At 45.1% G+C, this 15,188-nt stretch overlaps 1 protein-coding gene across 1 annotated transcript in view; it reads right to left on the bottom strand.

Annotated features, from left to right (window-relative positions):
• Positions 1 to 15,188, bottom strand: part of ESYT1 (extended synaptotagmin-like protein 1) — a 68,116-nt gene that overhangs the window by 17,677 nt on the left and 35,251 nt on the right. The window contains exons 6-19 of the mRNA XM_015423648.1: positions 14,437 to 14,526; positions 12,839 to 12,894; positions 12,234 to 12,357; positions 11,725 to 11,901; positions 11,434 to 11,516; positions 10,718 to 10,766; positions 10,254 to 10,343; positions 8,780 to 8,872; positions 5,898 to 5,969; positions 5,341 to 5,427; positions 5,110 to 5,259; positions 3,785 to 3,937; positions 2,747 to 2,923; positions 808 to 901 (exon numbers count right to left, since the gene is read on the bottom strand). Coding sequence (XP_015279134.1) covers positions 808 to 901; positions 2,747 to 2,923; positions 3,785 to 3,937; positions 5,110 to 5,259; positions 5,341 to 5,427; positions 5,898 to 5,969; positions 8,780 to 8,872; positions 10,254 to 10,343; positions 10,718 to 10,766; positions 11,434 to 11,516; positions 11,725 to 11,901; positions 12,234 to 12,357; positions 12,839 to 12,894; positions 14,437 to 14,526 — 1,495 coding nt within the window. The remainder of the gene's footprint in view (positions 1 to 807; positions 902 to 2,746; positions 2,924 to 3,784; positions 3,938 to 5,109; positions 5,260 to 5,340; positions 5,428 to 5,897; positions 5,970 to 8,779; positions 8,873 to 10,253; positions 10,344 to 10,717; positions 10,767 to 11,433; positions 11,517 to 11,724; positions 11,902 to 12,233; positions 12,358 to 12,838; positions 12,895 to 14,436; positions 14,527 to 15,188) is intronic.

Below are 15,188 nucleotides of genomic sequence, written 5' to 3'. Positions count from 1 at the left end.
TCCATCTCCCTTCTCTGGACTGTCACCATTTTTGTTTTTGGGGAGAAGAAGCCTTTATGGTGAAAGAAGGGAAAACATACCGGACCAGTATCCCATCATACTGCTGAGTAAGAAGTAAGAGCTGAATTATATATGATACTAGGGACTGGAAGGTGGGGGATAGGCTGGGGTCACAGTGGTGGGGGAAAGGGAAGTTAATTCTTCACCACAATGCCATTTCCCAGATGAAAACCACTCTCCAGGTATTTTAAAACCAAGCAAGTAGAAAAGATACTTTCGCCATTACAGGGCTTTAAGTAGCTGGGGGTGTGTGTGTTTCCAACTGGGAAAGCAGCACGGAAGGAAGTGCCGTGGCCCCACTCAGCATTCCCTTCTCTCCCACAGCTACTTTTAATGGTCAAAAGTAAAGTCTGGACAGCACAGTATTCCTGAGTCAGGTGGGAATTCAGCCTTAAGCCTGCTCCCAGTGCCATGGGGCACAGGGATGACCCGAAAGGCGGCTGGGTTCTTGGCATTTTTGGTTAATGTTCGTCAAATCTTACTTCACCTATCAAAAGGTAACACAGTAAATAACATGAATTCGAACACATAAGGCCACTTGTATTTTGCTGTTTCACAGAACAATGAAGCCCCATCACCTCAAAAACTGGGGGCTCATGATGGCTAAGAAAACAGCAAAAGGAGCTGGGGTGCTCTGTCCTAAGTCTCTGCCCATGGACTCTTCAGGTTACCCAGGTACCTCCCTCTGCCCCCTACTCAGAGGGAGAGAGGTTTGCATTCTGTGGCTTTCGTCTGTTTTCTCCTTACTTCCAACTAACCTTCCCAGGAAGTCATCTTTGTCAACATCTTTGTCATACACGTCAAACTCCACCTCCTGGCCTGGGACATCATTCACTATGACCTGGAGGATGTGCGAAAGAGCGTCACAAATTAAGCATGCATTCAGAGCAAACAGAATGTGATCTAGTGTTGCAAAGATATAAGGGGAAAGGCTAGAGACTTCCTTTTTAAATGAATGCTGGGAATTTAGAGAACCTGGTACACATGTTGGGATAACATTCTATGGTTGTTGTTGTTTTTATACAAAACCCAATGACCAGGTAGCTGCTGCTGGGGGACTGAGGCAGGGAAACTGTGGGGAAACCTGCCATGTGGAAGCCCCATTGCTACTATGCTTTATCAGCAGCCGTACCAGCAACAGGGAAGCCATGCAAGCCCATCCCCATGTGGATATGTGGGGATGCCCTGGAAGATTTCTCAGAAGCTTCAACTGGTACAGAAAGTAGGGTCTGGGGTGAGCCTTTTAGAACCTATAACTGCAGTGCTGCATCAGCCGCGCTGGTTACCTATCCACTCTGGGCCTAATTCAATGTGTTGGTTATTACATTTGAAGCCCTTCATGGCTCAGGACCTGCACACTTATCCAACTGCATCTCTCACTATACTCTCTTGTATACCAGCTGCACTCAGAGACAGCCTCCTCTTTAGGGTGTCCTCCCTTAGGACGGCAACAGTCAGGAGGACCTGTAGTATAGGTATGCCTTTGGAATGGCTTACTAGAGTAGGTGCACATTCTGTATTTAGGGAGGCATGTAAAAATGGTATTATTTCAAAGGGCATTCGGTGGAGGATAAATTGTTTTGGCAGACTGACTGCATTGTTTTTATCATGCTGATTTACAGTTATTTACTTTTCGCTGCCTTATTGGCCACCTTGAGTCCACTGAGATAAGATAGGGTAGAAATACCTTAAGCAAACAAATAAGGTTGCGTACAATAGCCAAAGATGGGACTCACTAAATTAGGAGTAAAAATTAACTGTTGTTTGTTTTGATTCCATCTTTGGAGAGCAAATGTGTTAGACTAGCAATGGGAAGGAGAGGTGAGGAATCTGGATGCCTGGATTCTGTTCCCCAGCTCTTTGAGAAGAGAAGGACTCCAGGTAGGACTTCCAGCATTTTGTCGATTACTGTCAGTCTAGTGAATACCCAGTACAGGGATCTAATGAAGTAGGCTCTACTCCATGAAAGCCTGTGCTGAAATAAAAGGTGCCACTGAATGCCTGTTTATGTTTTGCGGCAGCTAACATGGCTACCCCTTTGGAATCAACCCAGTAGATTAATCAATTAAAAATACTTCTGAATGAATTTTTAAAAATGAGTAAAACTGCTTCCACCCCAATTTGATGGTTCAATTTCAAAAGAACATTTCACTTAGCGGTGTGTTTGATACTTGCTTTTTCCCGGGGGGAGAGGTGTTACATGGAACTATAGTGGATCTTTTAGGCATTGTGACAGTGTTTGTTTTTTAGAGCACATAAATGTCATTGAGAACCCTACGCAACACATGCGGCTTGATAAATCTGTATTTTGGCTGAAGAAAGAGACATTTGGTCTTGCAGAGCAGCAGTTAGGCTCTAACGGCTGCATTATACAGAAACGAATCCCTGAACAGAGCAAACGTATACTTTGGGTTTTTCACAATCTGCCATTTTTATATGCATTTGGACACATGCCTTGCTAGCTGGGCTAATACTCTGCCACCGGTACCATCTGTGCTGCAAGAAAGGCATCTTGGGGTTGAGCGCAGTGCGAGGTGCAGCATCATTCCTCTTTGAAGCACAGTCATTTGCACGTAGGGAGCAAACAATCCGCCTTGTTCAAACTATTCCCTGCCAAACCCAGCCATTTCCCATCAGCCAGGGCTGCGAGGGCCCCGTAGAGCCAACCCCGAAGGGGCATTCTCACCTCATAGATCTCGCTCCAACGGGGATTGAGCTCCTCTTTGATGACACGGCTGCGGAACTTTTGGCCACCTAAGCGCACTTTGACATAAGGGTCCGACTTGCCCTTGATCATCCCACCCATGAAGTTATCCTTGGCGATGAGGTTCTCAGCCTCCAGAAGATGAATACGAATCACGTTCTGAGGGCAAGAGTACATGGCGGGAGGTCAAGTATGCCTGACAGAACTGAAATTATCATTACATATATATCAGTGGATTTTTTCCCCCATGGTTCCCAAGCCAGCCTAAACGTTTAAGAAAGCAACACAGGTCTTTTTGGCAAAGAAGTGGGGAGAGGATGAAATGTGATTTGACCCAGTGAGCATCTATGGCACAAGTGGCAATTCGAACCCATGTCTCCCAGACACCAGCCCAACACTTTAATAAAACCATGTGGAGAGGCAATATACCTTTGCACATCAGATACCAAGGTCAAACAACAGGGGAGAAATTTGCTTTTCTGATCTACCTCTTCGATCCCTGGCTGGCTACTATTAGAGACAGGCTGTTGGACTAGATGGCCTGATCCAGTCAGGTAAGCCAGAGGACAACAGAAAGCATATATTGTTTTTTCATAGCAAGCTATTTATGTCTACATGCCAGCTCTAGGGAAGTCCTTACTGAAAGTAGCACTGTCCAGTAAGATAAAAAGTTTAAATGAAAATGTTTAGTGATTGCTTTGACCAAAAGATAATCTACTTTTTAAAAAATAAGTAACACTGGAGACTGTAAATAAGCAAGTCCCCTATCCCACTCTGATTTTTAACCTGATTAATAATGATGCTTCTTTAATATTTATTCTGGCTTAATCACAGCCACACATTTATCTTCTTTCTAAATTTATCTATTTTTTAAAGATCAGTCTGTACTTAGATTTGAATTAGTGAATCAAAAGCACAGGGATTCCAGTCCTCAATCCCTATCATTACCATGTGTGCTGCATCTCACCCAGCAAGCCAATGACTCAGGAAATATCAACCTTCTCCATGGCGTGACCTTACCTCAGTACCAAACTGGGCATCTGGACTGGCTGTGAGTGGCCGAGGAGACTTGTCGACGCTGCTGCCAACATAGGAGCTCTCAGTAACATTCAGATGTCCTGGAGGACATGGCCGGGGGGTGAAGCTACCTTCAGGGGCATCAAGATATAAGACCTAAAGAAATAGCCGTGTACAGCATGGGATCAGGTTAGAAAGCCAATTTATCTTGTAGTCCACTGAAGGGAAGACTAACACAACACTGTTGACTCTAACACCTTCCCGTTGGCAGAGGAAACCCTGCTGCAAACCCGGCAGGTTAAGAAGCACCAGTCCACTGAAGGGAAGACTAACACAATACTGTTGACTCTAACACCTTCCCATTGGCAGAGGAAACCCTGCTGCAAACCCGGCCACAAGATAATCAGATAGATCCAGTCTAAGAGAGCTCCACCACTTCTAAAAGGTGCATCTGAATATCTCTTGCAGCACACAAGAGAAGGGGTCCCTTCTGGTGCAGAGGGGAAGCAGCTCATCTTAATGATAAAGCAGTGGTAGGAGGCAGATGAGGAAGAGACCCGGCCGTCATAGTCAGCATGTATCTCAGGCTGCCTCCACACAGAGGTTTTGCTCCATGTTCCCCCCCCCAAACTGGCATGGGGGGGGTGTTCTGTGTGACACCATGCAGTTAGTCACCTTCTGGATTTTCTCCTGCTTCACAGTGTGTTCTCCCAAACCTGCTTTGATACAATCTCCCCAGGAAGATTGAACTCAGCTTGTATTTGTGTGGCTGGAAAGGAGCAGATTTCCATTTCTCCCTACCCTACAGGCAGCTCAGTTTCCCCTCATGTCCAGCATTTCATCTCCTTACCAACTGGCCAGCTTTCAGCTGGCTTCCCCCACTGGTAGTGGAAAGATACAGCATCACTACATTATAGCAATATACCCGCTACCAATTCTTTTAACAACGGGTGAGGCCAGGGGGAATGGCAGGCATAAGGGGATACTGCACACCATCTCCCCTTGTGCATCCTCCACTGCCCACTGTGAATGCTTCTGCATTTGCAGCGGAAAAGAGAACACAACAGGGACTCACCCTCATGAAGAAGCAACTGTAGTGTGCCCCTTCCTCTGCCCCTTCCATTTTCCCTTTTCTTTTAAAAAAGGTTTAAAATGTATTTTAAGCATTTTCCTGGACTTTTATATAAAGTACCTTGAGAACAAATTAGTGGGCCAGGTGGAAAGAAGAAGAGGTTGTCTCAGTTATCATGACCGCCACCAACAGCAACAACCTTGTCATAATCAGAGGCAGTCCCTAAATGCAACACTGAAACTCCAGAGTCTTTTACCCGCATAATGAGTTTCATGTAGATGCGGCTGTTGGGCCCAGAGTTCTCCAGCTGGAACCCTTGGTCAAGGGTCAGATCATCGGCACTCAACAAGCGGGACAGGGGGATAGTGAGGGAGCCCAGTGTTGTCTGGCGGTTGTCATCTTTGACCTGTAGGGGGAGCAAGAGTTTTTGCTAGTGCCTCCATGGGAAGAAAGACAGATGGGGCTCAGGCAAGGGGGCGAAGCCTACCTGTATATCAATATCCTCTCTGGCTGGGTTTTGCAGGAAGAAACGGAAGGCGTCATCCCAGACGGGGGAGGCGGTGTTATAGACAACCTGGCACAGTGAGAGGCCAGAGAATGACAGTGAGTTGCTAATGCATACTTCAAAGAGGGACAGAAATAGAACCCACTTCTGTGGGTTGTCAGTCATCCAAGCACCAAGTATCCAGAAGTTACTTTGGCAGGGCACCCCCTCAGCAAGAAACTGCTGTTCAGAAGCTGCTGTCCTTAGAAGAAGGTTACATGCCAGCCTTAAATCCTTCCTGCCAGTAGTACACGCAGCAAGGGGTTATTATGCTGGATGATGCTCTGGTGAAGGGGAAGGAGACAAGACTCTCTGCACACTTTCATCTCGCCAATCCAGCTCCGTTTATCCTACATATCCCCAGCAAAGAATTACAACTGGAGAGTTTCAGCAAATAATTAGTAAAACCTCCCACCTTTTTTTGGTAAGATATTTCACACCCTTTAGTGAAGAGGCAGAATTGGGGGGGAGGGGGGAATGAAATACATGATATCCCTTACCTTGCTCTCAAGAGTGACATCTTGGATAGAGAGTTGTACTACAGGATTGGGCTCCTTGCTGGATTGCTTCAACTGTGAAACAGCCAAGAAACAATATCATTCAGGAATAATATAAACATTAACAAGTTAGGTAAAGGTTCCCTTGCTCGAAAGCCAGTCAAATCCGACTCTAGGGTTGCTGTGCTCATCTCCGTTTCAAAGCCGAAGAGCCAGCGCTGTCCAAAGACATGTGGTCATGTGGCTGGCATGACTAAACACCAAGGCGCACGGAACGCTGTTACCTTCCCACCGAAGTGGTACCTATTTATCTACTTGCAATTTCTTGCTTTCGAACTGCTAGGTTGGCAGGAGCTGGAACTAGAGATGGGAGCTCACTCCATCAAGCGGCACCCGGGTCTCGAACTGCCCTATAAATAAGGGAGACCACTTCCTCTTTTGTAAAATCTTGCACCAATAAGGGACTCAGTGGAAAACCTAATCTCCTGGTAGAGAAATATTATTTCTTGTTTTCTTTATAAGCAAAGTGTATCTACATCAACAAAAATAGTCTCTTAAATATTTCCCTGGATCTGTTTCTAATCTCAAAATATTTCCTACTGAGCGCCAAACATCTTTCTATACAAAAAGTAACCATTTAACTGTTTTTGTTACATCTTCAGCCAACATTTCTTGTTTCACTTTCCTCCTCAGCAGGTTCTCCAACTCCTTGATATTTCAAACCATTTCCTCTGTAACTTCTCATTTCTTACTATTTCTGAATGCATCAGCGGAATTGTCTCCCAAATGTTTAAGTGCCTCCCATGCCCACCCCATGAAGTCCACGTTATGTTACATTGAAAGGGGGGGAAAGTTAATCTCTTCAATTAATAGATTATTAGTAGATATTAAACTGCCATTTTTGTTCCTAGTGCTAAATCTCATAGCTGTCAGAGTATGAACAGGCATAGGTACCTATGAGACCACCTCTCCCATTACAACCCCCCATGCTCCCTTTGGTCATCGTCTATGGATCTCTTGCAGGTGCCTGGCTCCAGGATGGTTCATTTAGCTGTCACCAGGGAAAGGGCCTTCTCAGGTGTGGCCCCTACCCTGTGGAATGCACTCTCAGATGACACCCCTGCCCTGTTGGACTTGTTTAGTTTCCGCAAGGCATGCAAGGATGAATTGTTTAGGTTTGCCTTTGGAGGGTAACCACGTGTTTGGACTGTTTTAATAGTGGTGTGGTGATGGCCATATATTGTCATAATTTAATATTTTAATGTTACTATTTTATATTTGTTATTTGTTCTCTCTCTTTTTTACCTTATTGGTTTTAATTTTGTAAGTCGCCGCAAGACCCTTTGGGTGAGTGGCGACTTAGAATCTAATAAATGAATGAATGAATAAAGTTTTCATGTCAGTTTCACATGCAGTCAACTTCTTAACAATAGCCGGTGTCCCAGACTAAAGACAAATTTTTGAATAAATATAGTGAACCATTTCAAGATAAATATAATGGTTCCGTGTAGGGTGTACCATACATCAGCATTTCTCAGACTGGGGTTCAGGGACCTCTGGAGGTCCATGGTGGCATTCCAGGACCTCTGCAAGTCCTTTATAAGAAGATAGGGTAAGCCCCTCTCACACGCATTTGGCTAACATTAAAACAGAGATCTTTTTTGTTTTCCAGGAATGGTGGCAGGCACTCTTCACCTTAGTGGATGGGGATGGAATTCACTTCCCCCTCTTTCAAAGGGTAGAAGCTCACAGAGCCATCCCTCTCCCCAGTCACCTAGCTTCCACCTTACTGCACTAGCCAGAAAATGGACTAATGGGTGCTGAGGACCAGTAGCTCTGCCTTAGGAACTGAAACTGGTCGAATGGCGCCAATGAGGAACAGCTCCAATACAGTACAGTCATGTTAGTTAAGACTGAACTGGTTTTCACTCTGTTTTCCAATAGCAAGGATATCAACACAGAGACACATCACTCTGCATCTAAAGGCAATCCTAATAATGGCATTTTTTAAATTGAAAGCTGCAAATTTTGTGTTATACTGGTCATTATTTTATAAGTATCTCTGGAAATTGTTTCCAGATCCTTTCCCACCTCTATTCAGCCAATCTCTGAAACTTATTAACCAGTAAGAAACTTTCTTATTGTCTCTAATATAAAATTCCTTCCAATCAAGGGTGAGCTTGATTAGAACTTGGGATCAGGGCTGTTTGAGCTGTGGCCCTATAAAATCAGCTACCTCCTTGTCAGTCATGTATAGAAAATTCAGATTTTTTCCTTTAAGTGTAGTTGATAGGGTTCTCACAGTCTAGACAGTCTTCAGCTAGTGACTGTGCAGTTGATTAACCTCTTGGCTGCTAACCATTTTATCAATTAAGTTCAAATAAGGGGCTGTATCCTGTCAATTTTTCCTCTACCAAGTGAGGGAGGAGGTGACGCTTCTTGACCTCCAAAAATTCTATGCTGGATATTGTGAAATTCCTGAAAACAAAAGCCACACTGGTCAGTGGGTACAGGAAGGAAGAGAATCAGAAGATATCAGGTGGGAAATGATCCAGCCAAATGTGTTTCAAAATCTCTATGAAGATACTAAAGGAAAGGGACAAATTCTCTTGAATGATCATTTACTTAAAAAAAAAAACTATTGTTTTTTGTTAGAAGGGAAGGCCATTTTAACTATTTTCTTCTTTAATGAATCTGACTCTCTACAATATTTTCTTTTTTAACAACAAATCAAATTTAATTCTGCTTTTAAACACCCTAAGGATTTGTGGTGAGACGAGATTAGAAATTTAAATGCACATCCAAGCATCCAACCAGCCCTGTCTAGATGACAACAGAGCCAGTTACATCAGACATCCCATACCAAGGGGTTTCTGACTACTCACTGGGAGATCTTGTCCCTTGTCCAGATAGACCACCAAGATGGCAGCTGACGGAGGCTCTGGCTTGGAGGAGATAGTTTTGTTCCTCTGAAGAACCTTCAAACAACAAGCAAGAAGGAAATGTAGCATTTAGTCAGCTCTAAACTTTTTCTCCTAAAGCACCTAGCTGGTCACCCTGTAGGATCAAGCCTTGCCTTTAATGGGAGATACAGACTTCACCATGCCATACTTGTAAATGTCTTCTTCCCATCTCTCTTTTCAACTCATCTGAACTCCGACCAGGTCAGAGGAACATCTTTAATACTGACACGCCCTCAGTTAGCTCCCTAAACTAATGTCTTCCAGCCTGGTCTTCCACTAAAGTCTACTGTCCTCATAGGAATAGAACCAGGACACCTGGTCCCCTGCTTTAATCACTATGCAGGTCAGATACTGAATTTGCCATCCTTGGTCTTGAGTCCATGTAGCATCCAGTCCTCCCACAATGCCTTTCCTTGAGTAACCTCTCCTTTAAGGAGGCATCTTATAGGAGGGACTGTGGTGAATGCTACACTCACTCAAGAATACTTGCCACTTCAACTTAAAAAGAAGAAGAGATTGGATTTATACCCCGCCCTTCACTTGGGAGTCTCAGAGCGGCTTACAAACTCCTTTCCCTTCCCCTCCCCACAACAGCCACCCTGTGAGGTGGGTGGGGCTGAGAGAACTCTGACACAAACGGCTCTTTTTCAAGGACAGCTGTGCCAGAGCTTGTGACTGACCCAAGGTCACATCAGCAGGTGCAAGTGGAGGAGTGGGGAATCAAACCCGGTTCTCCCAGATTAGAGTCCGCACACTTAACCACTACACCAAACTGGCTCTCTATAGAATATTCTATAAGGAGGCTGAGACAGACCCCTCTTGACACCTTGGGCTCAGAGCCACTGCCAGTCACAGTAGACAGTGGGCTGCACCCAACCATTCAGTCTCTGGGAACACAATTTTCTCACATTCCTCTCCATTCCTGCAGCTCCTTCTAACACCTGGATCAACTGCATCAATCACTGATGGAGTCATAGGAACTGTTCTGAGCAGCCACATGGGCCAGGGGGCTGGAGTGAGCAGGGACAAGGGGCTGAAACTGCTCCTCCTCCATCTTCTGCAAGAGCAGCTCTGTTGAAGAGAGGGAGCAATTTCTTTAATCCTCCAATGTACACTGCCTCCGTTTCCTCTTCACATGTCCTGTGACCCTGAGAATGATCTTTTCAGGGGTCAGAAGGGATTTCAGATGAACAGAGAAGAATGGGGGGGCCCCCTCCATGTGCCTTCTTTGTGTGAATGGTTGGATACAAGCCAATCTTATTCTGGAGGGACCAGTGGGATGATGCAATATAATGTAGCTTTTTAAACATTCATTTGAGGATCCAACAAAGCCAACTTGAGGTATCCCTGAACTGCATTACTTCCCCATCCCAAATTAGATCCATGTTATTCTTACCTGATCGAGCTTGGAGGAATCTGACATAAGCGTCAGCCACTCCAGGCGCAGATGCACACGTGCCCGGCCACCATCTTGCAGAGGGAACCACTGTCAAGAAGGTAAATAAGTCTGAGAATCAGGAGCAGAGGTCAGTCAATGAATCCGAGGGCCCTTCACACTGACAGTCAATGGGATCTCCTTCTAATTATACTGCCCATCTCCATACTTGCCTTCTCTGCTACCATGAGATACAGCTTCTCTGCCCTTCACACTCCCACCACCATTTTTATTTCATCGTACCACTGCTCTCAAGAGAAGAGATGGAGGTCAAGGGCCTCAAGAACCACCAGACATCTTCACTAAGCCATCCCTCTCCAGTCTTCATTGTTTCCCACATATTACAAACCTGCTTCCTTACAGCCAACAAAATCAAACTCCAATGCCAACCTGCTGCTTGTCTCAGGGAATGTCATCATGCTCACCTCCTCCAGCACACGAGCCCTGAACACCTCCCCAAGGTCCAGCTTCATCCTGGGAAAGGAAAGAATAGAGGTTTATCCACTGTCCTTTGTGATTCAAGCAGTGGCACCAAAGGTGCTGCAGATTAAGTGATCACCAGTTACATAGGTCCCATCAGATATCACCTCTCCATGAAGATCCTATTTCCAGAGCTGAGGGCAAAGTCACTGACTTCCAGACTGAGGCCTTAATTGCCCCATCTCACTCATTACCTCCAAAAATCCTTTCAGCATCAGAAGAAAAACAACAAAGATCTGGTAAAGGTAAAGGTTCCCTTGCTCGAAAGCCAGTCGAGTCCAACTCTAGGGTTGCGGTGCTCATCTTAGTTTCAAAGCCGAAGAGCCAGCGCTGTCCGAAGACGTTTCCGTGGTCATGTGGCCGGCATGACTAAACACTAAGGCGCACGGAACGCTGTTACCTTCCCACCGAAGTGGTACCTATTTATCTACTTGCAATTTCTTGCTTTTGAACTGCTAGGTTGGCAGGAGCTGGAACCAGAGACGGGAGCTCACTCCGTCATGCGGCAACCCGGGTCTTGAACTGCTGAACTACTGACCTTCCACAGCCTGCAGTTCAGAGTCTTAACCACTTGAGCCACCGCAGCTCTCAAGATCTGGTACCCAGCCTCAAATAGGCCTCACTCTCCTGCCAGAGCTGGCAACAGAATCTAGCCTCTCACCTGCCCAAGAAGTCATCCTGGTCAGGGTCCTTGTCGAACAGCTCCACCTCCAGCTCCTGTCCTGGTACCTCGTGTACAATGAACTGTGGGGATAGTGGGGTGGGAGGTCAGAGCAGACACCACCTACTGTGTAGGCTGGAATGGCCCTCTTCAAACAGCAAAAGGAGAGGAATGGCTGTTGTGTTGTATGAAGAGGAAAAAGCTAAGTCGTGAGAAAAAGACAGAATGGAGGTCGAGATCCTCTTAATTTGTACTCAAGTTGCTACCCTGGGGAAGGGGGTTGCTAATTACCTCATACATCTCATTCCATGTGGGGCTGAGATCTTCATCAATGACTTTGCTGGTAAAGACCTGGGTACCCACACGCACCACAGCATATGGATCTGACTTGCCCTCAATCATCCCCTTGATGTATTTATCCTTAGACTGCACGTCTTTGGCCTCTACCAGATGCACACGGACAACACCCTAGAGCAGAGAAAGTGGATCAAGTACAGTTTAAAAAAAAATCCAGAAGCTGCTGCTATTACTACTACTTCTACTTTTATGCCGCTCTCCCCACAGAGCGGGCTCAGAGAGGTGTACAACATTTTACATCAAAAAAACATAAAAACAACCCATTAATCTAAGCATACAGATAAAATATAAAAATCTTGAAAAAACAGATGGGATACAAAGAAGCATGAAACTTATATGGCGTCACAGTACAATCTGACCCCCAACGGAGAGGGGGAGAGTGAGAAGGCACCTAATTATACACACACACACACACACACATGTCACAGCGGAGTCTGTCTTACCCTGGGCACTGGAGAGCGGAGCTCAGCTGCTTCATGCAGGTCAGGGATCAATGGGATGAGCAAGCGGTTGGGCAGAACCAAGAAAGAGGCAATGGAGTCCATGATCATTGTGTCAGAAACTGAGCTGCAGAAGAAAGCTTTCTATTTTACCATAGCACCTCCATACCTGCCACGCTGCCCCCTACAATTTCCCTCAGTGTCTTCTGCACGCCTGCACAAAAATGTCACGCTAGGAAACTGCCTGCTTCAACCATACACGCCTCCATTCCCTCATAATTTATATTTATTTATTTTATTTAGCTATTTATACCCCACTTCTCTCCCCAATGGAAGAGAAGCAGCTTACAACATCATTCTCCACCGCCTCCATTTTATCCTCACAATAACCCTGCGAGGTAGGTTAGGCTGAGAGAGGGTGCCTTGCTTTAGTGCACCAATCATTTATTTATTTACTTACTTATTTACTCACTTCATTTCTATCTTACCTTTCTCCCCAATGGGGACCCATTGAATGGAAGAAGAAACCATTTATGTACATTCTCCTCTCCTGGCTGTGCAAACCTCCCCTCCCCAAATCTGAAGCCACTACAAAGTAAACAATTTACCTCAGCCCAGGGATGTCCAAGAGGTTGGTAAATCCAGTCCAGTTGATGTCCAGAGTCTGGGAAAGAAGAAGGTGCATTTTAGAATCAGTCACAGAAATACCAAATAGCTTGAGGGGAGGGGATGTGAGCATAAGGACCTCTCTGGATCACAGTCTCACATCTGCTTGTCATGAGGCCTCTCAGAGTTACTTGAAGGCCTTGCAGCCAAGGAATAAAAACGCACACAACTTTGCATTTTGCTCCCTGACACTCCATGGTCTGAATTGTGTGGGGCTGAGGGACAGAAAGATACGGGATGATCTCACCATGTAGGGTGCAGGCCTAGATAGGCTTTAGCATTCCTCCAAACCTATGGCTAGACAAACTGAGGCGCTTATACAACCCATGCTAATAAGAGCAAGTTCTCAACCAGGCAGTGATCGCCTCCCCCTTACCCTTCCCTGCATTCTACGCTCATGCAGCCAGACTTCCTTTAGATGGAAAACCTGCAGACTGGCCCTGTCTTCTGCAAGCCTTGCATAGTAGTTATTCTACTAAAAAAATCAAGGATAGAGCAGAGTAATGGTAATTATTTACCTCCCAAATGTGAATGATTACAATAGTCAAATAGTAGGATGTGTGGATCCCACACCACATGGGATGGGAATGGATGGGGCTTGGCCGGGACAATGTGTCCCACAGCACTCAGCATTGTTTCTAGACCTCTACCTGACAGATTAAACCCACTTTCTGTCTCAGGCTTCCTAGGATACCAGCAGAGAATGAAGCCATGCAAAAATAAAGATGGGATTCATGAGGTGTGTATGAGTGGTTGAGCTAGGATGGAGATTAAACAATAAACACTAAGGTGCAGGGTGATACAACTTGATAGACTTGCTAGTCACGAAGAGAGTCTAGAAGAGGTGAATGGTCCTTTTTCTATGGGTTATGTTCATGTCCAATTTCTACTACTGGTTGTGAAGCGTAGCTTGTATTATGTCTGGCTTTTCATATGCAATCTCTGCTATTTATAGGCATAATGTACTTCATCTATAAAATAAAGATGGGATTCATGAGGTGTGTATGAGTGGTTGAGCTAGGATGGAGATTAAACAATAAACACTAAGGTGCAGGGTGATACAACTTGATAGACTTGCTAGTCACGAAGAGAGTCTAGAAGAGGTGAATGGTCCTTTTTCTATGGGTTATGTCCATGTCCAATTTCCACTACTGGTTGTGAAGCGTAGCTTGTATTGTGTCTGGCTTTTCATATGCAATCTCTATGTTATTTATAGGCATAATGTACTTCATCTATATCATCACATATTTAATAGTGATGAGTGGCCCTCCCGCATGGATAAAAAAATCCACAGGAAGGCCATCAGAATTTGTGGTATGTGTGTTCCCTCCCTTGTGAGTCAGCCCTTTTAGGTCTTCCATTTTTATACATATAATGCTGATTTACTGACACACAAATACTGTTGGAAAGTGCATACCTTTGACAGTAAAATTACAAGGGAAAAGCAAAATAAAAATGGGACTGTTTGGGCTGAAGCAGTGAGGATGAGAAGTTCAGTCCTCTCTCTAGAGAAGCCGTATGGAATTGGAGGAATACTTACCGGCCGACGAATGAAGAAAACCGTGATCGCACCTATAATTGGGACATCACCAATGAGAGGTTCCAAGATGACCCGTAGCATGCCATGCAGCTGAAATAAAAGGAGAAGACTGAACCTCAGCTCCCAGCCAACATTATTTTAATTTCAGTGCTCTGCAGCAGACGGAAGATAAAAGATATATCCCATCTTTCTCCCCAATGGGGACCCAAAATGGCTTACATCATTCTCCTCTCCTCCATTTTTTCCTCACAACAACCCAATGACATAGGTTAGGCTGAGAGTACGCGACTGGCCCAAAGTTACCCAGCAAGCTTTCACGGCATGTGGGGATTTGAAACTGGGTCTCCCAGATACTATTCCAGCCCTGGCTCTCAATAAGAGTACCAGTAGAATCTGCCCCAAGTAATGCTTGTAATATGTCACTGAGTGGTGTCACTCCTCTTCTGAGAAGCAGTGGAGGACATGCTTTCATACTGTGTATAGCACAGCTCTAGGAATAAACTTTAATTCAGGAACTGGGGAGGGGCTTTTGCCTCCATATGTAATTTTGAGGGAAATGAACACAAATACATTCCTCGGAGATGGGTGGGGAGGCCTTTTTCTTCTTCCACAGGCCACTGTGTCTTTAAAATAGAAATAAGGAACTCAGTTTGGATGGCATTGTGGAAGATTGAAGACTGAAGTATTAGGTATGGGCAGGGAAGCAATGTCATTTCAGGGAAAGCCATATAAAAGAACAGCACAGTGGAACT

This window comes from Gekko japonicus, unplaced genomic scaffold (assembly GCF_001447785.1).
Source record: "Gekko japonicus isolate JY-2015 unplaced genomic scaffold, Gekko_japonicus_V1.1 scaffold33, whole genome shotgun sequence".
Classification (NCBI taxonomy): domain Eukaryota; kingdom Metazoa; phylum Chordata; class Lepidosauria; order Squamata; family Gekkonidae; genus Gekko; species Gekko japonicus.
This window is presented reverse-complemented; position numbering and strand designations above follow the sequence as displayed.